The sequence below is a fragment of the Nuphar pumila genome, chromosome 1, assembly GCF_984573655.1.
Source record: "Nuphar pumila chromosome 1, dmNupPumi1.hap1.1, whole genome shotgun sequence".
Taxonomy (NCBI): Eukaryota; Viridiplantae; Streptophyta; class Magnoliopsida; order Nymphaeales; family Nymphaeaceae; genus Nuphar; species Nuphar pumila.
The window spans coordinates 72,886,120-72,910,867 of NC_143249.1; the positions used below are offsets into that span (position 1 = coordinate 72,886,120).

Here is a 24,748-nt window from a genome sequence, read left to right on the forward strand (position 1 = left end):
CACGCACACACGATCAGCGACGGGCTTTTTTTTTGCCCAAAAATCAACATTTAGTCTTGACTGCTGCTAAATGTTGTTTTTCCACTGACATTTACCGTCAGTTGTGACCAGCACTAAATGTTGTTTTTGTACAAAATCAACGAGTGAGTGACGTATGATTGCCTGTCCAATATATATTTCCTAGCTTTCCTAGCTACCATCGTATATAAGGAACGCCCCAGTGAAAAAATGTAATGTTTTTATTTTTTCAGGTTTTTTGCTGAGACGTGAACTTTTGATGATGTTTTTCTGAATTATATATTAAATTTTACAAGGGTTGAAAAATCAACAGCCTATAATGTACCAATTTTTCAAACATTAAAAAAAGTACCAAATTTTCAAACATTAATTTTTTTTTTTTACATCGACAAACTATGATCTAAGGGTTGCTTCTTACTAGTTTGACCATGTTGAACACATCCATAAGAAAGATTTAGTCAAAACCGTACCAACTAGGGTAGCAAATGCTTTCTAATATATATATATATATATATATATATATATATATAGGGGTACATCCTTGAGTTACATAGATCAAAACTTCAAATGCAAAATCTAACCTTTGTATCATGTTTATCGTATTCTACTTACTATTTTCATGTGTTAAAGTTTATTAAAATACGATGCTTTATACCATTTCTAAGACCACACTTATTTTCATGAAATATGAGCTATTGATTTTGATGATAAAATCTTTTAATACAGTAATGTTAAACCCATCTGTATTGTTAGATTTACCATTTGGTGGCTACATCTATATAAAAAAAAGTATCTACCATCTTATGGTATCCAGGTACAAAATAACTTTATACATAGGAAGTTAATCTAACATTAAACTAATTAGGTTTAACATTATATCAACTCAATCATATTAAAATAACTAAAATATTATTAAAAAATAATATTTTAAAAATGCATGGTTACTTTTTCTTTAGGATTATAACTCTTTTGAACTGGGAATTGAAGAGTGAAACACCTTTTCTAAATAATAACTTTATGAAACTATTGAAAATACCTTTTTGACCTCAAAAAATAACCATTTATTTAAAAAATGCCATAATTTTAAGAATGTTTTAGTTATTTTTATAAAATTGAATTCATCTAATGTTCAATACAACAACTTTAACACACACACACACACATATATATATATATATACACACACGAATGAAACAGATTAGGCCCAATTTCTCCCCATTCTGCCCCAAAGGTTTTAAGTGTTTTATGATAGATATGAACCATTAGATGTGTCTAACATGCTCGGTTTAGTGGAAATCAAGTCTTGGATTATGTTTTTTCAACAACAAAACATATTTTTATGAGTGAGGATAAACTAGTACCTTGATAGCCATTGATTTTGGATCACTGGAAAAACCTATATACGGGTCAGATTTCGGTGATCCAAAAGCTGGTTCCCACTAAACAAAACCTATAGATCACATGTAGGGTGGGAAAAAAATAAAAAGGGGTCCTAAGGAATGAAATTACTCTCTCTCTCTCTCTCTCTCTCTCTCTCTCTCTATATATATATATATATATATATATATATATATATATATATATATATATATATATATTGGTTTTGATGGGGATAGCCATTAACGAAATCAAGTGAGATCTTGGATGAGTCGGTTGTTGTCTCTGGATTAATTTGTCTGGGACAAGAATTGAACTCTGGCCTAACACCTAAGAGATCACTTCTTATCCTTTAATGCAAAGATATGGAAGCACACACATTTTCTATGGGCATCCTTATCTTTCCAAAGTGATGTATCTTTTGGTAAATCTTATGGGGCTAACCTTTTTTCTTTTCCTTTGTTTCTTTTATTAGTTTATTGTGAACGTGCAAACCTGGATGCACCTAAGTTTGACTAGACCCATTTAGTTCCGCTTGGGAGCCCAAGAGCCAGTCTTAGTTGGGTTAGCGGTTATGTTATGAATGACCATGGAAAAACTAGGACTATCGGACTCACAAGTCAAGGGGTAAGCCCACGGAGTTTCACTGCCAGGACAGTGCAGTTCCAGCGCTGTTAGGTCTCTATTCCTGAAGGTTGTCTCTCCGTGTAAATATCAAAAAATTATGCCTAAAGAACAAAAAAAAAAAAAAAAAAAACGTAAAATAAAACAATATGTTTTTTCTCACAAAACGATCATTAAAAATGTAAATATCATGATAAAAATTGTGATATTTTCTTTAAAATGATATGGTCATGGTATTTTGAGCGTTTAAATTGGTGACCGTGCTTTTCGCAATGTTTTTCTTTTTTCTTTTGAGTCCTGATCCAACACAAGAGTGTAATCTCTCTCTCTCTCATGATCTATACAATATCAAAATTATATCTAAGACTATATCATCAATATATATATATATATATATATATATATATATATATATATATATAAGACTAGCTTGTTGGTAAATTTAGGACTCACGGATCATGCATTTGGATAATAAAGTGAATACAGAAGTCTCTTGCAGCAAGGACATGGGGTAGGTTGTTGACCTTCGTAGTTTCTTACCTGCTCCCAAATGACCCTTACTCCATATTTGCTTGTTCTCTTTTTTCCCAGTGTGACTGGATACCCCAAATCACATCACCCTGTCAGGCTTCACTATCAAGTGCTAGCTCACACATTTTTTTCCCACCATCTCCAAACAATTAAGAGGGGAAGTTTCATTTCCCTACTTTGGCCATGGTGGTCTTCATTCCCTTCTCACTCTTCCCTTTCAATTCACTACAAAATTTGGAAAAAGGGAAACGATGGTTCTGTTCATCTTTAGATTCTTTACACTATTAAATTGGGTAAGATGCCCTTGCGCTGAAGTCTTCCTTTTTCGCAAGTAAAGCAGTTTGAAAAGGAATCATCCAATGGACCACCAAGTCAAATTGGAGGGTGGTGGGGGTGGGGTGGTGTGGTGTGGGGTGGCTTTACTTGATATGCATAGAATTAGTAGGATCCACATATAATGCCATTCACATATAATGGTGTTCATCTTATTGGATCGGATTAAGATGGTTGGTTTCGAATTAAACCTTCTCTCTCTCTCTCTCTCTCTCTCTCTCTCTCTCTGTTGTATAGATATGTCCTTTCTTCCGGATAAGGAATCCATACTTTGGTCCAGGATGGATCCACTCAGATCCTTTGTCCTATTAGTGAGTAGTAGCCCCTGCGTGATGTCTCTACATAGGGTCTTACTCTAGATCTAGTGTTTGACAACTGTGAAAAACTACAAGAGAGAAACTATTTAGGTTGCCAAACCCCCATGATACTGTAGGGCCACTTCTTATCTCTCTAATATTATGTTCTTGCCATTCCAAAAGGATTATTCTAGCCAGTCTGCCAGTGCGACAAATATCACCGATTTTAAAAAAAATGACAAAAATAATCACAAGAAATTGAGTTGTCATTTCAAACGTTAAATTCTCACGAGATTTTTAAAATATGGTAAGAAATTTGTTAAAAATGTAAATATCATATTTTTATTACGACATTTATGCTTTTAACGGTTATTTTTCATGAAAAAAAGTGTGATCTTTTTATCTTTTGTTTTTATTTTTTAAAATTTTGTAGTTTATTTATTGTTGCCAATATTTTGCTAAAAAGACTCGAGAAATATTAAAATTTTCAATTTCGCATGATATTTTGGCTGGCCTAGATTTGCCGTTTTAAACATCTTGTCAATATGATTATAGCATGTCCATTATATATGATATCTCCCTCGCAAATAGATGTTGCGCGATTTGCAATACGAAAAGAACAACACTGCAATGCATGGTACTTGTGCGATTCATATAGAAATTGCATCTCACCTCCTTTAGATTGTGCTTTGATTATTTTCTTAGGAAGTCGAATGCTGCCATGTTTGAGATTGCTCTTAATTTCTTTGTTCCTTTCACCATATTGTTTTTCTATATAGTTTCTTCTGGTTAACTGATGCACATGAATCGTCGTTACTTGTTGCAGGTTTTACAGTAAACGATTAATTTTGTGTGATACATATTTAGGAGTTGATTAAGTGGATATACAACTGAACATAAGTCTCATGGTTAAGATCCTCTAACTCTAACAGTCCAATCATTTACAAAGGCAGTATGTTTGGTCTGCATGCAGCGGCAAAATCCATGTACATAATTTCAGCTTGATCCAGCTTAAGAAGCCTAATATTTTGATTTGAAGTGCTCTGATGACATTGATAAGCAATCTGCAATGAAGTTTATGAAAATTGGAACAAGGGCAGATGCCTTCTTCACTACAGATGCTACTAGGTATGTTTTAGCATTTGTTTTTGGGAAATTGCGTGCACATGCATGTGTGTGTATAATCACTAGAATATGAGAACTACTGTGTAAATTCGGCTTTTCCAACACATTTTTTTGCAAATCCAACCATGTAGATTTGTTTGGCATGGTGAATTTGCTAAGAATCAACTGTTGGATTGTGTGTCTATATATATATATATATATTAATTAGATTTGGTGCATCTAACTGTACTTTACTCCCTAGTAGAAGTCATAGTTATCTGATCAATCTGGCTATACGAATTGTTCCAACATGGTTCTCATTAGGAATAACACATTGGAAAAAGTGTTTTGGATATAAAATATGATTTTTTAATCATGAAAATTTGCTGCGTTTTGAACTTTGAATTTTTATAGCTCTTAAGAACCTCGCTTACACTTGTCTAAAAAAAAATAATCTCACTTACACAACACAATCGGATGATCCAAAACATGTTTTTGACTACCTAAACCATATATGCAGATCCTATCCAGAGGCCTTGATCCACCAAAAAAAATAATCCTAGAAATGTTTCAAAACTGCTGGCAGGTAGTAACCTGTGTGTGTGCGTGTTGCATGTAATGGTATAGATGGCTTATGGACCAACACAAATCCAAATTCAAGCATTCATAACCAATCACGTCTGTGTTATTCACAACACTAAATTACAACGAAGTCATTAGCTGTTTAAAGACTTGATGATTTCTTAAGGATTTGAACTCGAGAACAAAAAATTAAATATGCTCAACAGTGATTTCCTTGATCTATTAAGGTCCTTTTTCTCCTATAAATTAAGCAATAAAATAGAGGGTTTGCAACTCCATCTTTAGGGATGGGTGTTTCATCAGTTGAAAGATAACCAAGTTCCTGAGCACTAATGCTTCTAATTAATAGAAACATTACAGTTTCATCAACTTGGTAGGAACGATGAGGGGAGTCCATGAGGTTTGCACAGCTTTTCATCCTATCCCAAGATGTATCCAAAACGAAAAGCTGACATGTAGCTTTGGCTATGGGAACACCAATGGTCCACGTGGTCCATGGTCTAGCACCAAATATCTGTGGCACACACACACAACCCCACCCCACCACCGACCTTATGCCGACATCGAAAACCCACGTGGCATTTTCTCATTGGATCATTTCCTTCAATAATATATATAATATATATATATATACATATATATATATATACATACATATATATATATATATAATCACTAAAATAAGAGAACTATAAATATGGGCATTTTCAACACTTTTTTTGCAAATCCAACCATGTCAATGTGCTTGGCATAATGAATTTGCTTGGAATCAACCATTGGATCATGTATTTTCGATGAAAAACTATGATTTTTGAATGCTTGAATATTTATGAAGAATATGAGCCATTGATTTTAAAGCCTTGAAAAAAATCTCAATTATGCATCAAAATCAGATGATTCAAGAGCATGTTCTTATGAAACCAAGCATGTAGATCACATCTATACAGTTAGATTCAAGAGAAAAGAATAAAAAAATTATAAAAATCATGGTTCACACATTAGTTCTCATATTCTAGTGACTATATAAGATAATGAAAACCTACAAAATGGGCATGGTGCCAAATGAAACATGCTATTGGTTTTTTGATGTTTTTTTCAAAATTTTGACATTACAAATGTGATCTATATGCTTGTTTTTATAGAAATAAGTTTTTGGAGCATTTGATTCATATGCATGAATAGGTTTTGTAAGGTTTTAAAAATCAACGGCCTACAATTTTTATAAAATTTTGAGTACCATTTTTTTCATAAAAAATGCATGATCCAGGTGTCAATTTCTAGTGAATCAATCATGCTGAACATATCTATGGAGTAAAAAAAAACACGGAAAATCCAATATCATATTTCATTTAGCATGATGCCCATTTTGTAGGTTTTCATTTCCTTATATATATATATGATTGCATTATTTACTGGAGTAATTTTTTATGCTTTAGTCAATGCAGGACCATTACATTGGACGTTCCTAGCGACCTCATTATACAAGTGAACAACACAAAGTATCTTCTGCATAAGGTATTGGAGATCATCCTCTCATATTTTTAAAGTGTTAAAAATTCAAGTTGAAGTAGTAAGCATTGAACATAGGGATGTCAGTGGACCGGGAAAATGGGATCCTGCCTCACCTGGCCCCGTTTGGACCACGGATGGAGGACTGGAGGCAGGGATGAAGGTTAAAATCAAAACCCGTGTGGGGATGGACTTACGCTTTCTCCGGCCCCGTCTTTGATCCTCATTAGTAAAATAACTAAAATACCTTTAGGGATGGTAGTGGACCGAGGAGAAACGGGGCCTCGTCCTGCCTCACCCCGTTTGAACCGGGAATGAAGGACACAAAACTGAGATGGAGGCAGGGATAAATGTTAAAATCAAAACCTGTGCAGGGATGGAGGGCAGAATTTTGAGATGGGGCGGGGGTGGAGACCGTGTTCCCTGCCTCTTGCCTGGTCCACTGTCATTTGAACATGAATACATGAACTCATGTTAGGCAACTTTATGTTTCAGTGAGCATTGATATCAGCTATGCTTCCATGTTCATAAATTTGATACCATTAGGGGCTGTTCGGATGCACCCACTTATCCAGAAAAGGCAGGATAAGCTAGGAAATTTCATTCAGAAATTTAATGCAAAAGTTTATCCCTTGACAGAAGGGGTATTTTCATCATTTTCCAAGGTTGGCCCATGTTAATGTCTAGATGGAAACTCATTCAAGTAGTTTGAGTCTCTCTAGTCAAGTTTGCGTAGTCAAGAGGTGTCAAGGTTTCCCACAACCTGAACCCAACCATAGATATGGTTGAGTTCCCATATCTGTGTGCTCCCTCTTAGGGCTTAGGGATGTCAAATCGTTAAATCTTAGATAAGGGTGGGCTTAGGTTGGGCTAGTGGGCTGACAACCTTTTTATTTGTCTGGTTAGGATTAACTGACTGGATGTCACAAGTTCGAGACCCACCGATGGCGTTACTTGCGCAAGGGTGGACTCACTCCTCTGTGGGAAGAGGAGACCTCAAGAGTTTTTACCAATGAGAGGCCAGCCAATGTGCGGTGGGTGATGAGGGGCTTTCCATTGGATTATCCAAACAAAAAAAAGCATCTCAAACTGGGACCATCTTTGGTAATTCCGGCCAAAAAAAATCACTTTCATGTATTTTCTTGGTCAAAATGATTGGGCTTCAGTGATTCAGTTGGAGCCTGTCATGTCATGGCCAGTTGATTGCTACGTAGGGTTCTTTCAGATCCAGACTCTGCAGTTGAATCTGTGATCCCAATTTTTATAGCTCCAACCTTTACAGCCCGAGTCTAGGTAATGATAACAATAAATAAATAAGTAAATAATAATAATGATGATGATGATGATGATGTGAGCTGCTGTCTGTGGTGCAGTTTCCATTGCTCTCGAAATGTGGACTCTTACAACAACTATGCGACTCAACTAACTCGGAAGATCAAATCATTGATCTTCATGAGATTCCTGCTGGGGAGGAAGGGTTTGAGCTGTGTGTCAAATTCTGCTATGGTATCTCAATCAACCTTAGTGCACACAACATAGTGAATGCACTATGTGCCTCGCATTATCTACAAATGAGTGAAGCAGTGGAAAAGGGAAACTTCATTATCAAGCTGGAGCTCTTCCTTGGTTCATTCATCCTCCAAGCTTGGAAAGACCCAATTGTCACACTCCAGTCCACCATGACATTACCAACTTGGTCTGAAAACCTCAACATAACCGGCCGGTGTATCGATGCCATTGTGAGAAAAATCATGTCTGATCTGTCCAATGTGACATGGTCTCACACTTATACTAGGCCTGGGTTTGGTGAGAAAGCCCGCAAACGGGCACCTAGGGACTGGTGGACAGAGGATGTCGCGGATCTGGATGTCCAACTATTTCAACGGGTCCTATCAGCAGTTTGTTCTTCGATCCCTCCGGCGCTTGTAGGTGAAGCATTGCATGTGTATTCATGCCACAACTTGCCAGATGAAGCATCCTCTGAAAGCTCAGAGAGTGTTGTGAAGCACAGGGAGGTATTGGAGTTTATAGTGGGTCAGATCCCAAATCCAAAGGGCTCCGTATCCACTGGATTCTTGTTACGGCTTTTGAGACAGGCCAATCAACTTGGTGTATCGGACTGGGCCGTATCGGAGATCATAAGACGGGCTGGAAGACAGCTGGAGGAAGCCAAAGTTGCTGACCTTCTTAAGCTTAGAGGATCTTCAAGTTCTAGTCTTTTTCAAGAAATAAACATGGTTAAGACAATGGTAGAACACTTCTTACTGGAATACCGACAGCCTTCATTGCCGGAATCCGATATGCGGCAACCAGAAAATGAGAGATCACATCAATCTGTGGTGAAAGTAGGTAAATTAGTCGATTTTTATCTAGTTGAAGTTGCAAAGGATGCAAATCTTCCAGTGTCCAAGCTCATTGACTTAGCAGAGTCATTGCCAGAAAATGCCAGGCCCGATCACGACGATCTCTACAGGGTCATAGATGCTTATCTTAAGGTAATTCATAGTCAAATTAATGGCTGATAATGTGCAAAAACACTTGAATGAGCTTTATATGACCACAATTAAGGTGAAGTGTTCATAACCTCTAGGAGCTAAGCTGACCTGTGTCTTGGATATGAATGGTAGAGTAGAAGTAAAGTTTTCATGGGTTATATAGTACTGTAAGAAAGAAAAAATAGGTAGACTCAGGGTTGGAGTTGGTGTTGGCTAGGTAAATGTGAGTTTAATGTTCCAGTTTCTAGTTTGATTTGCACTGTATTTAAATGATTACCACTGAGTGCTTTTACTTTTACTTTTCTTTTTGTAATATTACATAGAGAAACCACAACCGAGATCAGAAACCTGGCAGCCGCTAGTCTTAACCTGCCATATCTTGATGGCTAATGTTTCTCTATGGAAATTGCTAATATCCACAGATGATTGTTGCAAATAACATATACTAGAAGATGATATGTCAGTCTGAAGACTGGTAATGTCCACAGTTCACAGTATAGGGATACAAGATGTGTTGAAGACTATGAACTTGTAGGCCTGCTTGGTGTTGGCCAACCTCTATAAACTTAGTTGCCTAATGTTCAACATGTTTTCCTTTGACCTGCAGAAACACCCTGATCTCTCCAAGTCACAAAAGAAGCGACTGTGTCAAATGCTGGATTGTAGAAAGCTGTCAATGGATGCATGCATGCATGCAGTACAGAACGAGCGGCTGCCTTTGAGGACAGTGGTGCAAGTTCTCTTCCTAGAGCATGTGAGGGCTGCCATGTCCGTTAGCCAAAATCCAGTGCAACTACGCCACGACGTAAAGGCGATGCTTCCGGTAGAGAGGGAAGATATGCCTAGGGCAATGCCACTGATTTCCAAAGGTAAGGCAGCCCTCATGAGTGAAATAGCGAAGACCAGAGAGGGTGAAGGCCAGAAACCAGCAGTGGTGAGTATTGACAGAGATGATCACAGAAGAGATAAGAGGTCGCCCCGAGTCTCGGAGAAGGTGGCAACTAAAGAAGTCATGCAGATTAGCAAGACCAGTGAGATCACAGGAGAAGATGTCCCTAAGAGCAAGATGAGGACTAAGGGAGTAGTACACCACATTTCAAGCAGGCCTGTGACAAGTGAAATCATAGAGGAATCTGACCCTAAGAGCAAGATGAGGCCCAAGGAAATGCCTGGCATCTCCCAGAGGACTACAAAGATGGTTAGCAAATTGCCTATTTATAAGGGGAGCTAGTTCCATTTGCTAGCCTCAAATTGTGTTCCAAATCAATGTTTCAAATTAATGGGGGTAAAATATATCATATACCCTAGCGAGTATAAGGTCACTTTCTATTGATCCTACGAAGTCTTGTTTACAACATTTTCACAATTTATCTCCTATATGGGATAATTGTATATCAATTCAATAAAGCATTGTATTTTTGTTCAATTAAATGTTTGATAGCAAAGAATCATTCATGGTGTTCGCACAGCTTACGCATGTGTTCTATTGAGTCTTTAAAACACTTGACGATTATACAATGCAACTCAAACGAGCTCGATTTCAATTCTACCTGGATTATGACTACTCGTGCATGATGCTTATGTACCTTGAATAAACCTTTGATTTTGGACCTTGAATTAAAATTATGTTTCTACAAAAATTCTGTTCAAATTCACCACTTCCCATAGCTCTCCATAACTCCAAAATAATAGTAATTTAAAATACTTTTGCGGACAGTTTAAATGGTTTGAATACTAGAGTGAGGATAATTGCAGTAACAAACATGTGCAAAAAAAATTGATCCGTCATAATGTAAATTCATAAAAAGAAAGTTTCTGATATAGTTGTGATACATTTAACTTGTCTTTTATTTTTTGTCCCCTTGGATGGCCAAACTGGGATTAGGCTGAACCCTTCCAATACAAGAAACAATACACAAGATAGATTACATCACATAATTTCCGTACTTGGAGCCCCCATCACCTGCAACTCATTTGGAGCCCTCATCTATAAGCCACATGGTATTTTTTTTTACACTTCTTCAGCCCGGAGAGCAGTTAATATTTGGCCATACAAGCTTACACCATGAATTGTGGCTCTTTCTAGCCTTCTCCCAACCCAAATATGTTGAAGGCACCATATACCAAAAACCACCCCCACTTCTCTAGGTCAACACATTTCTTTCCATCTAAGAGAATGACAGCTGGGTCATGAAAAACTCCAAACAATTGATTCAAAAGACGGAATGACAACCCAAAACACATCATCCAATAGAGAGGAGTCAAGCTAAGAACAAAATTGATGTGTAATTTGTCCTACCAAAGATAAAAGCTTAACATTCCATGAATTGTGCTTGGCCTGAATTTTTTGAATTAGAGAGCCACATAAGTTGGACTTTTAATTTTGATAAAGTATAATTTTTGCATTTACTAGATATTTTTTATTTCTTTTAATAAGAAAAGTAAGGGATAACCTCAAGTGGCATACTAGACTGAGATCACTTGGTTATTACGGTACAACCTTGAGTTACCAAGAAACTAAAAGGAGAAGAAGTAGGGATGTAAGTGTTAAAAAGTATTATAAAGTGAAAAGTGTTGGGATAATGTAAGAGCACCTCTTCTTCGATGTGATGGTCGATAACAAGACTAACCTAAAGTGTTTTGAGGTATATCCCAATATTTGTTTACAATTTCAAGGAGCTAAATTTATAGTAGATCTATATGTCCAACCTATCCATGGTATGGATGTTCTTGTTGGAAATTATTGCCAACATACTTTGAGAAAAGCAGCATGTGATTTCTCTTCTATGAAGATGTCGCTTTGAAAGAATGAAGAGGGGTTCAAGTTCACTTCTATCTGAACCACACCTACCTGGCTAGTCGATTGACCTAGTCCTACCATTTCTCTTCATTCACAACAAAGAGAAACCTCTGATCCTTTTCCCATTATATCAAAAAGGGTGTTGACCCTAAGACACGTAACCCATAGGCCCCAAGGCCTAAGACCAGTAGGTTTAATATGCTCGAGTCAGTTGCAAGTCTATATCTCTCAATGGGGCCCATCTCTGATTCATCCAGTTAAAAGAATTGGAAGATGACTGTATTGTATGGTTAATTTGACCTGATTTCCCAAAAACCTTACAATTTCATATATTCTTTCAATGTCTAAATCGTAAATATCTATTATTATTAGGACCCTTTTACCCTTCACAAATGTGAATTAAAGCCTTATTACAATAAAATTGTACCGCTCATTGGCTAGGTCTAACTACCACTTAAATCCAGAATCGTAGATTTTTTTATGCAAAACTCACGAACTTGCATAAATTTATTTGCAAAGTTTTTGGTTAAACTAAAACCACCAAAATCGTAAATATCCTACACTTTCGCATATACGTCAATATTTTGCATAAATATATTTGTGAAACTTTACTTACAACTAAATTTCCAAATATATTACTTTTTCGCATATACTTCTAGAAATCACATAAATTTATGTATGAAACTTACTACTAAATTTGCAAATATCCTATTTTTTGCATGTACTTTAAAAAATTGCATAAATTTATCTGTGAAACTCCACTTACCACTTAGCACTAGATTTGCAAATATCTTACTTATTCACATATACTGCACTATCTCATATAAAGTAATTTGTGAATTGCCTTATATCACAAATATCATACTTAAATATTTGCATAAATATGACAAATATGTGATATTTATTATTTTTTGTAAAATATTTTCTTGAATCATACATAAACCCGTTGTGGTCCCCAACCTGATCATTTTTGCATAATCTAAGTTTTTTTTTGTCTTTTGACCCCAACCTTTAACTATTTCTGGCAACTATTCATAGGAGGCACATCATCACTGTTGAACCATCGACGATGTGTTTTCTTGGTAAGCACAATGTTCCCTTTTATTTAACAGCTGAATCAAACACTGTTCCCTTTTGTTTTTTTTTTCAAATGAAATGCTTTTTTTATATTTTTGGTAAGCACAATGTTTCCTTTTTTGAAATGCTTTTTGAAACACAAATAGTTTGTTTGTTTTTTATAATGTTTGTTCAATATTCCAAGTCTTGTTATTGTAGAAAATTTTGAATCAGTTTATTAATACAATATAGCCAAAAAAAAAAAGATAACGAAGGGGTCTATACCAACATCATCTTTTTATTGTTATAGCATAACAACAAAAGCCAGTGAAGAATTATGAACTGAGTCATCCTGGTAATTTGAAAGCACGACTTAGTGTGCAGAAGTGGGTAGAGAGGGAGCCACATCCAAAGCAAAAAATATGGGTGTCTGATGTTTTCAATAAAAAATGCACTCGATAATCACACACAACTGCACTTAAACAAAGAGCTAGAAGGAAAACCTGATTTGTTGTACAGTAAACAGTTACAATGGTCAAAGTGGCCCATATCTAAGGCAAAATTTGTAGAAAAAGTTGAGTAGTTTGTAGGCACAATCTTGTCTCCCATCCAGAAAGCATCCAAGGAGGAGGAAGGTGACCCATTGGTTGGCAGTGAGGTTGTTACTAACCTCAATGCTCAGATAAATGAAGCTGGAGATGTGGCTACCTATAATGGCAGTGGTGAGAGGAGGTACCTAACCGAGGGGCTGAGGTTAATATGAACCCTCATCAGAAAGTAGATGCAAGTGGGGGTCATGTGGATGAATCTGATGCGAACACCATTCAGAAGTCTAATGTTGCTCTCTTTGTGGAGGAGAAAGTATAAGCTTCGGTAAAGAAGTTATATCGAAAAAGAAGGTTCGATGCTTATGGACATGTATTGCTACTATTCATGAATGCAATTAAAATTGAAATTGCTATTATACATATATACATTTAATCATTGATTAGTTTAATGTTGCTATTATTCATTGAAATTGATTGAATTCAAAAAACTTAATTTGAATTATAAGATTATCATCCAACTGATTCAGAAAAGTCAACATCGTGCATGCACCATTTTTACTGGAATAAAGCATATGAATGGTTTTTAACACTAATAGATGAAGCAAATGAGTTGTTGGGTTGAATTCATTTTTGTAAATTTTTAGAGATCACACCATAGAACATCAGTCACCTCCTCTTAGAAGCCATTGTGTAGTTTTGGAATCTGATAACCAACACATTCTAATTCAGATATCTTGAGATGACCATCACATTAGATGACATGCATGAATCACCAGACTAAAGTGCCATAAGAAGCCAATTAGTGGATAACAATGGAGAGATTTCAAACAATTGTGTGATATTTATTTGCAAACAAATGATGATGTATTTGAAGTCATTAAGATCAAGTTTTCATGGCTTAGGAGGTACTATGACCCAAATCAGGCGAAGAGAATGAAAGAAAAACTATTGTGTTGGAGGGAAGGATAATAGTAGGGTAGACAAGATGATGAAAGTGTTCTTACTATATTTCTTTGATTCTTACTTATTTATCGACATTGGTGGAAATTCGGTCCATGCATCGTTCATCAAACTATTGGAAGACTTGAATTGCATCGATCAGTACGCATATAGAGCAGTCGCACTTGCACAGCTTTATGTAAGTTTGAGTAGCACGAAAAGTAAAAAAAAAAATTGTCAGTATGTTGGTGTTTTTGGAGGTATTTATTCTTTTATTGTACCTAAACTTTTGATTTGTAGTTATTTCTATATTTATATAATGTGTTTTGATACATATTGTGTATTAATCCTTATTAATCAATGTTATGCATGTTTGGATATGTAAGCACATATACATTGTTATGCGGGTTTGGTCATGTAAGAAAGAGGGTCTTGATCGAAGATTAGTGGGTCCTCGCATGTCATGTGTTGAATGCACTACATCGCTTCGCATGCTGACTAGGAAAAATATAAGTATTGTTGTTGATATTTTGTAAATTTTTTAAATAAATACATGTTTGTAGGCCTAGCAGTAAAGAAAATATAGGTAAACTAGTGCCACTATGAAGGCACGTTGAAGGAGGAGAATGTCAATGAAGTTCTAGGGGCAAAGGACATTACAGAGAAGAATATTTGGTTGCACAAAATGAATGAAGTTAAACACCAAATGAACAACCGAGTCGTTCGACATTTTGAGTTTGTTCAACAACCAAATAGTCATCCTTGCACAATTAGCAAATTTTTATCACATGTCATGAAGGATCGGGCGAAGGATTACCCCATAGTATTCCTATTTAGACTTCAAGACTAACATGAGGGCGGTGAAGACATTGGCTTGCCATCCATGGCATGTGTCACCAATGATGATTTTGTAGCTGCCCAACATGTTGCATGTTCTTCAATGACAAAGAGGGCCTTTCAGAGATAGGAGAGAGTCAGAGAGAATCATAAAAAGACTGTATGTGGATCAGAGGGAGAGTTGGCTCTTGCACTTAAAGAACTCTACATGTTGAAGAATATGAAACATACTCAAGAGAATATAATACATACTAAAGTTGGCCTTCTAGGAACACAAATAAGGTCATCAAGGAGCTATAATCACGACAATCACATCATCCTCAACTGTAAAAATTTATTTGACTGTTTTTTGTATGTATTCAAAGATCAATATTGTAACTCATTGATTTATATATAATGTCATTTGAATATTTTCTATGAATACATTTTTATATAGTCATTTAAATGTCATTGATTTGTATATAAAGTCATTGATTGAATGTTTCTATGAATGAATTTTTATATAAAGTCATTTGAATGTCATTAAATGATTTAAATGTTTAAACTGAAAAGCATTGTTGAATGTTTAAATGATTTGAATGTTTAAACTGAAAGCACTATTGAATGATTTGTATATAATGCCATTATTTATATATTAATATGTTTTCAAATCATTTGAATGTTTAAATGATTTGAATATTTATTTGTTTACATTCATTGTTATTTGGGTTGTTATATCCAAAACTTCACTTAAAAAACTGAAACCACTAAAATCATAAATACTTCATAAATTTGCTTAAACATATGTCTATTTAAACTGAAACCACTAAAATTGCATATATCATACTTTTTCACTTATAATTCATGATTTTCAATCAATATATTTATGAAAATTTAACTTTCGCAAAAATCCAACTATTTCTCAAAAAGTCTATTGTTTTGCATAACCACTGAAATAACTAAAATCATAAATACCCAATTTATTTATGAAATAGAAGGATTTTCATGAACCAATAGGATTAACATAAATATATTTCTGCGAAGCCAGGAATCATCTTGAAAAATGCAATTTTAGTGGTTTCAATTTAAGTAGAGTTTTGTGAATATATTTATGCAAAATATTAACATATATGCGAAAGTATTTTTTGGTGGTTTCAGTTTCATCAAAAATTTACAAATAAATTTATGCGAGTTTATGAGTTTTGCCTAAAAAAACTCCAAGCCAGATCAATTCTCTCCATATGTACTTTGTACAAACAAGCTTACACCATGAATTGTGGTTCTTTCTAGTTGTCGCCCAATGCAAATATGTTAGTAGGCTAAGGTTCATATCTAGAAGTCACCAGATACCAAAAACCACCCTTCTCTTGGTCAACACATTTCTTTCCATATAAGAGAATGGTAGTTGTGTTACCTTTGAATGACATCATGAAAAACTTCAAAGGAATGATTCAAACGATGGAATGACAATCCAAAACACATCATCCAATAGAGAGGAGTCAAGCTAAGAACAAAATTGATATGTAATTCACCCTACCAAAGGTAAAAGCTTTACATTCCATGAATTGTGCTTTGCCTAAAATTTTTGAATTAGAGGGCCACATAAGTTGGACTTTTAATCTTGATAAGGTTTAACTTTTGCATTTACTTGACACTTTTTTTATTTTTTTTAAAAAGAAAATTAAGGAATAACCTCCATCGACGACGTACTAGCCTAAGATCTCTTGGTTGTTACGTCACAACCCTGAGTTACTAAGAAACTAAATGGAGCAAAAGTAGGGATGGGAGTGTTAAAAAGTATTATGAAGTGAAAAGTATTGGGATAACGTGGATTTGTCTTGCCACATGAGATTTGGGACCCACTTAGAGTCCCTTTCTTATCTTACCAAGGAAACCTCAACATATTGGTATTTTTTTTCTTTGTTTTAAAGACTAAGTATTAGAAATCTATATAAAAGGTATAAAGGGTGGTTCCAAGGCATGCTTTTTCAAGAGAGGTCTTTGAGGGTTCTTGTTCACAAGGGTGAAGGGAAGCTTGTTCAAGTTGCAACAAAGAGGAGAAAGAATGTGGTGCAGATTTTGATTTTGACATGTCAAGTCGAGGTAATCCGCATTAGTTGCATATTAATGTATTTCTTATTGTTTTGGAGAACCCTGTAACATCATGTACTTGCCAATTTCAGTAAAGATTTCTCTCAATCTTTCTCCATGGATGTAGGCAGTTTTGTCAAACCACGTAAAGTCATTGTCGTATGTACTTGACTACTTTCTTATTCTTTCATTATATCATATGTTTGCACATCTTTAGTGCCTACAAATTGGTATCAGAGCGAGACTCTATCTTAGGGCTTGTTTACGATGGCAAAGAAAGGATCAAACATGAAGTATGTGATTGAAAAGTTTAATGAGAAGATGAACTTTGAGTTATGACAACATAAATCAAAAGATCTCGACCTAGCAAGGGTCGGCCAAAGCCATTTATGGAAAAAGTAACACAAGGATATGTCTGATAATGATTGGGATGACATATGTGAAAGAGTGATTAGTGTTCTTCGACTTAATCTTGTTAATAATTTTGTTATGATCCTAGATCCAAAGTTGATGTTAAATCCATTACACTAGGATCCAAATGCCACCTTATCAAGTCAAGGGGTCTTCCTAAGTTAAAATATGGTCCAAAGAGCTGATATGACTGTTCTATAAGAAAAAAGTCAAAAGATACATGTCTACACTAAAATGAATGAGAGGTAAGCAAGTGGGGCCCACAAGAAGTCAACTTGAAAGGAAAAGCAAAAAAGCAAGGAGGGGACATCCCCTCCTTTTCATAGGGGTGTCTCCTTGTTTCTAAAAAGAGAGAGCTATAGAAAGGGTCCAATAAAGTCAATAAATTTTTTTATTTTTTTATTATTTTTGTAATAAGGCCAAGATGATAAGGCCTAATTAAAATTTGGTTAGTGAGGGATTTTGGTTAGTCCAACTGATTAGTTTTTTGTCAAGTTCTGACTGTCAATTAGGATCTCTTTTGGCCGTTAGAGGATGTATGAGTTAATTGGATTGGAGCTGGACCCAAACACAGGTCACAAGATATAAATAAAGGCTCGAAGTCCCCTTATTGAGCATGCTATTTTGGAATTCAGAAATCCTCTCTGTCTTTTCTCTTAGACATCTAGGATCTCTCTCTCTCTCCTCTTCTTGATTCACGCAAGAACCAGGTCCAATATGTTGGTTGGCCATCCCGTTGAAGAGACCAAGCTCTTAATGCCTAGGCAAGTGTGGTCTTGGTTCCCTGGCGAACCGATCAGTGTTCCTTTGTTGTGAATCATGTGTCAGCACTCTAGAACATAGGAGGTTTCGTTTCCAACCTTCTACAAACCTATAAGTAATCCGAACCTAAGATATCAATGTTGGCCTAGCCCTTACCTATTTTCCTAGATCAAAAACCTAAAACAATCCCCTACTGTTAGACCATCATACCCTATAGACCAGCACTCATTCAAATCCTAAATCACATCCTAAACCTCTGTCACCAATCTTGTGAAGCTTTGTTGAACCCTGGTGACAACCCTTTAACCCGAACTCCCTAAGCCAACCCAAAACAGTCTTATTGATTAAGAAAAATGTGTTGTTTTAGCTATCAGACCTCACCAACACACTCTAAAGCCCTACCTACTATCCCAGACCTTTGAAACATGTATCAAACCTCTGCATATGTCCTAAGACAGCCCTAGAACTCCAAAATCAGGTCCTACAAGTTTTGGACCTAGACCCTAACCAAACCGCTCATCGAACCCAAATCGCACATACCCAGCTAGCCGATTAACCTAGTCCAATAATGAGGAACCTTCTGCCCCTTCTCCACCATGTCAACAAGGGAACTAGCCCCAAGACATGTAACCCACATGCCCCAAGGCCTATGACCAATAGGTTTGATTTGCTCAAGTTTGTGGGACTCAAATTGATGTACTCATCAGTTGCAAGTTTGGATATCCTAACCGAGCCTATATCCGATTTGTCCAGTTCAAAAAATTCAAAGGATACAATAACGTGGTATCAAAGTGAACACAATTCAATAGAGGGATCTTAACCCTCCCATATAGAAAAAAATGAGAAAGTTCTCATCGAGCAAACACAAGCCAAACTTTTTCGATAATGATAAGAGAGCATGAATCAAAGCAACTGCTTAGAGTATATTGAGAGATCTCTATCAACCTTAATTGATCGTATTGAAGCTCTCAACATGTCGATGCACACTACCAAATGGACTTTCATTGATGGCTGCATGAAGGACCCAAATGACTCTCCTTGAGGAGCCATCACATGAATATGCATGTGGTATGGGCAAAAAGCCTCATTTTAAAATTCTTTCTTTTTCTGGTAAAAATGTGCATGAGTGACTGTTTAAACTCAAACACTTCTTCACTTGCCATAATGTGTCATATAAGGCACGGGTAGAGGGTGATACCCTTTGATGGTATAAATGGCTAGACATTGTATATAAAAAGCCTATACGGGTTGGTTTTGTAAAGCACATCATAAAAAAATTTGGGCCAATGGTCTTGTTAACCACCATGTAGAGTTTAAAAATCTTAAGCAATGGAACAACTTGAACGAATACCAAGCAAAGTTTGAGAATTTGTACTCCTGCCCCAAGTGAATCAAGAGACCTTATTTGAGCCATATGTCAGTAGACTACGTGAGGACCTATCCATTGAGGTTCTTACATCAATAGTGAAGAGTCTCGAAGAAGACCCTAAGGTGGTCAAACTTTATGATTAGAAGCAAAGAAGACTCCAAGAGATGCAGAGTCCAAACCCGCCTTTTGTTTCCTGCGTCTGATCCTCAATGGCCAATCCAAGCTCAATCCATTTAATGGGGGCATCGTCAGTGCCTAAGGTGGAGCTAATCACACATGCACAACGTGAGGAGAATATTAAGAAGGGTTTGTGCTTTAATTGTAATGAGAAGTGGTTCAACAGATACACATGCAACCACTACCATATTTTTCAAGTGGTAGAGATCGAATTTGAGGAAGATGAACCATCAGACAAGAAAGAAAGTGAGGAAGAGCATGTTATGACATCTCATACCATTCACTCTCGAGCGTATCCACTCTCAACTCTATGCGGATATACGACCACCTAAGTACTCATGAGGTAAACATTCTCATCAACACTGAGAGTACCCATAATTTTATCTGCGAGAGTGTTGTTCGGGAAATCAGGTACAAATTCAAAGAGCACCTCTCTTTCGATGTGACGTTTGGTAACAATACTAACTTAAAGTATTTTAAGGTATGTCCCGGTATTTGTTTACAACTCCAAGGAGCTAAATTTTTAGTAGATCTATATGTCCAATCTATCCATGGGACATTTTTCTTTGAATGCATTGACTACATACTTTGAGAAAAGTAGCATGAGATTTCTCTTCTATGGAGAAGTCTTTTTGGAAGAATAGAGATGGGTTCAAGCTTGCTGCTATCTAAACTACACCTACTTGGCTAGTCGATTGACATAGTCCTATTGTTCCTCTTTGTTAGCAACAATGAAGAACCTCTGACCCCTTTCCCATTATGTCAAAAGGGTATTGAGCCTAAGACATGAAACCATAGGCCCCAAGGCCTAAGACAAGCAGATTTGATCTGCTCAAGTCAGTTGCAAGTCCAAGTCTCTCAACCGACCCATCTCTAATTCATTCAGTTAAAAAAATTGAAAAATGACTATACTGTAGGGTTAATTTGACATGATTCCCTAAAAATCCTATAATTTTTTATATTCTCTTGATGTCTAAAATCACAAATATTCGACTTCGTTAAGACCCTTTTACCCTTTGTAATTGTGAATTGAAGTCTTATTATAATAAAATTATACCGCCTGTTGGCTAGATCCAATACCCACTTATGTGAAACTCACGAACTTGCATAAATTTATTTGCAAATTTTTGGTGAAAGTGAAACCATCAAAATTGCAAAGATCCTATGCTTTCACATATACATCGATATTTTGCATAAATATATTTATGAAACTCTACTTAGTATTAAATTTGTAAATACATTACTTTTTTGCATATACTTCTAGAAATCATATAAATTTATCTATGAAACTTACTGCTAAATTTGCAAATATCCTATTTTTTGCATATACTTTCAAAAATTGCATAAATTTATCTGCAAAACTCCACTTACCACTAGATTCACAAATATCTTACTTATTTGCATATACTACACTGTCTAACATAAAGTAATTTGTGAATTGCCTTATATCACAAATATCATACTTAAATATTTGCATAAATATGATAAATATGTGATATTTTTTATTTTTTTTGAAATATTTTCTTGAATCATATATAAACCTGTTGTGGTCCCTAACCTAATTATTTTTTCATAATCTGGGTTTTTTTTTGTCTTTTGTCCCCAACCTTCAACTATTTCTGTTGAACTATCGAAAATGTGTTTTCCCAGTAAGCACAACGTTCCCTTTTGTTTAACGGCTGAATTAAACACTATTTCCTTTTGTTTTTGTTATCGAAATGAAATGCTTTTTTAATATTTTTGGTAAGCACAATGTTCTCTTTTTTTTTTAAATGTTTTTTGAAAGACAATACTTTGTTTTTTTGCAATGCTTGTTCAATATTTCATGTCTTGTTATGGCAGAAAATTTTTAATCAGTTTATTAATACAATATGGTCAATAAGAATAAGACAACAAAGAGGTCCACACCCATATCATCTTCTATTGTCGTAGCACAACAACAAAAGCCAATAAAGAACTATGAACTAAGTTGTCCTGGTAATTTGAAAGCATGACTTAGTATGCAAAAGTGGGCAGAGAGGGAGCCATATCTAAAGCCAAAAATATGGGTGTCTGATGCTTTTCACAAAAAATATACCCTCCATAATCACACATAGTTATGCTCAAATTAGAAAGCTGGAAGGAGAACCTGAATTGTTATATAGTAAATAACTACAAATGTCAAAGTGCCTGTATCTAAGGCAAAATTTACAAAAAAAGTTGAGTAATTTATAGGCACAATCTTGTCTCTCATCCAGAAAGCATCTAAGGAGGGAGAAGGTGATTCATTGGCTAGCACTGAGGTTGTTGCTAACCTCAATGTCCGAATAAATGAAGTTGGAGATACGACCACCTATAGTGGCGACGATGAGAGGAGGTACCTAACCAAGGGGCTGAGGTTAATATAGACCCTCATCATGAAGTAGATGCAAGTGAGGATCATATGGCTGGATCAGATGTGAACATCATTTAGGAGTCCGATGTTGTTCTCATTACAGAGGAGAAAGTGTAGGCTTTGACGAAGAAGTTATATCGGGGAAGAAGGTTCAGCGTTCGTGGATAGGTATTGCTATTATCCATGAATGCAATTGAAATTGAAATTGAAATTAAAATTGCTATTTTATATATATATATATATATATATATATATATATATATATATTCAATAATTGATTAGTTTAATGTTGCTACTATTCATTAAAATTGACTTTGATTAGTTTGTCATGTATTTGTGAAACTTATAGAAAGTCATTAAAATTGACTGATTTCATTATTGAAATTAGAATATATATATATATATATATATATATATATATATATATATATATATATATATATACTACTATTATCCATGAAAGCAATTGAAATTAAAATTGATACTATACATATATACATTCAATCACTGTTTCGTTTAATGTTGCTATTATTTATTGAAATTGGTTGATTTCAATAAACTTAATTTGAATTATAGGATTATCCGCCAATTGATTCAGAAGAGTCACCATCTTGCAAGCATCGGTTTGACTGGAACAAAGCATACCAATAATTTTTAACACTAATAGAGGAAGCAGAGTTGTTGGATTGAATGCATTTTCATAATTTTTTGGAGATCACACCATGGAACATCAGTTACCTCACCTTAGAGGTCTTTGTGCAGTTTTAGAATCTAGCAACCAACACATTCTAGTTCAAAGATCTTGAAATGGCCATCACATTGAAGGATGTGGCATGAATCACTTGACTAAAGTGCCATAAGAAGCCAGTTATTGAACAACAATGGAGAGATTTCAAGCAATTGTGTGATATTTATTTGCAAGCAAATGATGATATGTTTGAAGACAATAAGATTAAATTTTCATAGCTTAGGAGGTACTATGACCTCAGTAAGGCGAAAAGGATGAAAGTGAAACTACTATGTGTTGGAGGGAAGGGTGGTAGTAGGGTAGACAAGACGATGAGAGCATTCTTACTATATTTCTTTCACTCTTACTTATTCATCGAGATTAGTGGGAAAGTCGTTTCGTGCATCGTTCATTAAACTATTGGAAGACCTAAAACATATCGATCAATATACATGGAGATTAGCTGCACTTACACACCTTTATTCATGTTTGAGTATCACGAGGAGTAGAACAAAAACCTTGTCGGTATGTTGGTGCTATTGGATGTATTTATTCTTTCATTGTATCTAAACTTTTGATTTGTAGTTATTTATATACTTATATATTGTGTTTTGATTCATATTGTGTATTAATCTTTATTAATCATTGTTATGTAGGTTTTGATATGGGAGCACATATACATTGAAAGACCCCATATGCATAATGTTGCCTATGAATTTTCACGTACCCCAATGTAGAGTCGGTCATGCAAGAAAGAGGGTCTTGACCAAAGATTAGTGGGTCATCTCATGTCATGTGTTGAATGCACTGCATCACTTCACATGCTGACTAGGAAAAATATAAGTATTGTTATTGATATTTTGTATTTTTTATAATAAATACATGTTTGTAGGCCTAACCGTAAAGAAAATGTAGGTAAACTGGTGCCCCTATGAAAGTACGTTGGAGGAGGAAAAGAATGTCAATGTAGTTATGGAGGTGAAAGACATCGCGAGGAAGGATATTTGATTGCACAAAATGAATGAAGTTAAGCGCCAAATGGCCAGCCACGTCGTTCGACAATTTGAGTTTGTTCAACAACCAAACTGTCATCCTTGCACAGTTAGCAATTTTTTATCACATGTCATGAAGGATCGGGCGAAGGATTACCCCACAATATTCATAATCAAACTTCAAGATTAACATGAGGGCGACAATGACAATGTCTTGTCATCCATGGCACGCGCCACCAATGATGATTTTTTAGCCATCCAACAGGTTGTATATTCTTTAATGGTAAAGAGGGCCTTTTAGGAAGAGAAGAGAGTTGGAAAGAAGTATAAAAAGACCATAAGTGGATCAGAGGGAGAGTTGACTCTTGCACTTGAAGAAATCTGCATGTTAAAGAATATGATATGTACTCAAGAGGATATGATATATACAAATGTAGTCATCGAGGAGCTACGATTGCGATAATCATATCATCTTCAACTGAATTCATTTGATTGTTTTTTATTTTTTGTATGTATTCGAAGATCAATATTATAACTCATTGATTTGTATATAATATCATTTGAATATTTTTGATGAATGAATTTTTATATAGTCATTTGAATGTCATTGATTTGTATATAATGTCAGTGATTGAATATTTTTATGATTGCATTTTTATATAAAGTCATCTAAATGTTATTAAATGATTTGAATGTTTAAACTAAAGGTATTGTTGAATGTTTAAATGATTTGAATGTTTAAACTGAAAGCCTATTGAATGATTTGTATATAATGTCATTGTTTATATGTTTATAAGATTTCAAATCATTTGAATGT

At 35.3% G+C, this 24,748-nt stretch overlaps 1 protein-coding gene across 1 annotated transcript; it reads left to right on the plus strand.

Moving 5' to 3' along the window:
* The first annotated feature begins 3,796 nt into the window (after window positions 1-3,796).
* On the plus strand, window positions 3,797-10,295 carry LOC149849025 (BTB/POZ domain-containing protein At5g47800-like). The gene is made up of 5 exons (XM_090013212.1): window positions 3,797-3,816; window positions 4,006-4,307; window positions 6,302-6,380; window positions 7,748-8,869; window positions 9,477-10,295. Exons 2-5 carry the CDS (start codon window positions 4,249-4,251, stop codon window positions 10,098-10,100), a joined length of 1,884 nt encoding a protein of 627 aa, XP_089869338.1. The 5' UTR covers window positions 3,797-3,816; window positions 4,006-4,248; the 3' UTR covers window positions 10,101-10,295.
* The last annotated feature ends 14,453 nt before the right edge of the window (window positions 10,296-24,748 follow it).

Bases quoted from the DNA above. Each gene is read 5' to 3' on its own strand.
- LOC149849025 (XM_090013212.1), top strand. From the start codon at position 4,249: ATGAAGTTTATGAAAATTGGAACAAGGGCAGATGCCTTCTTCACTACA. The intron at 6,381-7,747 runs GTATTGGAGATC...TCTGTGGTGCAG, and splicing joins CAAAGTATCTTCTGCATAAG to TTTCCATTGCTCTCGAAATG. The intron at 8,870-9,476 runs GTAATTCATAGT...TTTGACCTGCAG, and splicing joins TCATAGATGCTTATCTTAAG to AAACACCCTGATCTCTCCAA.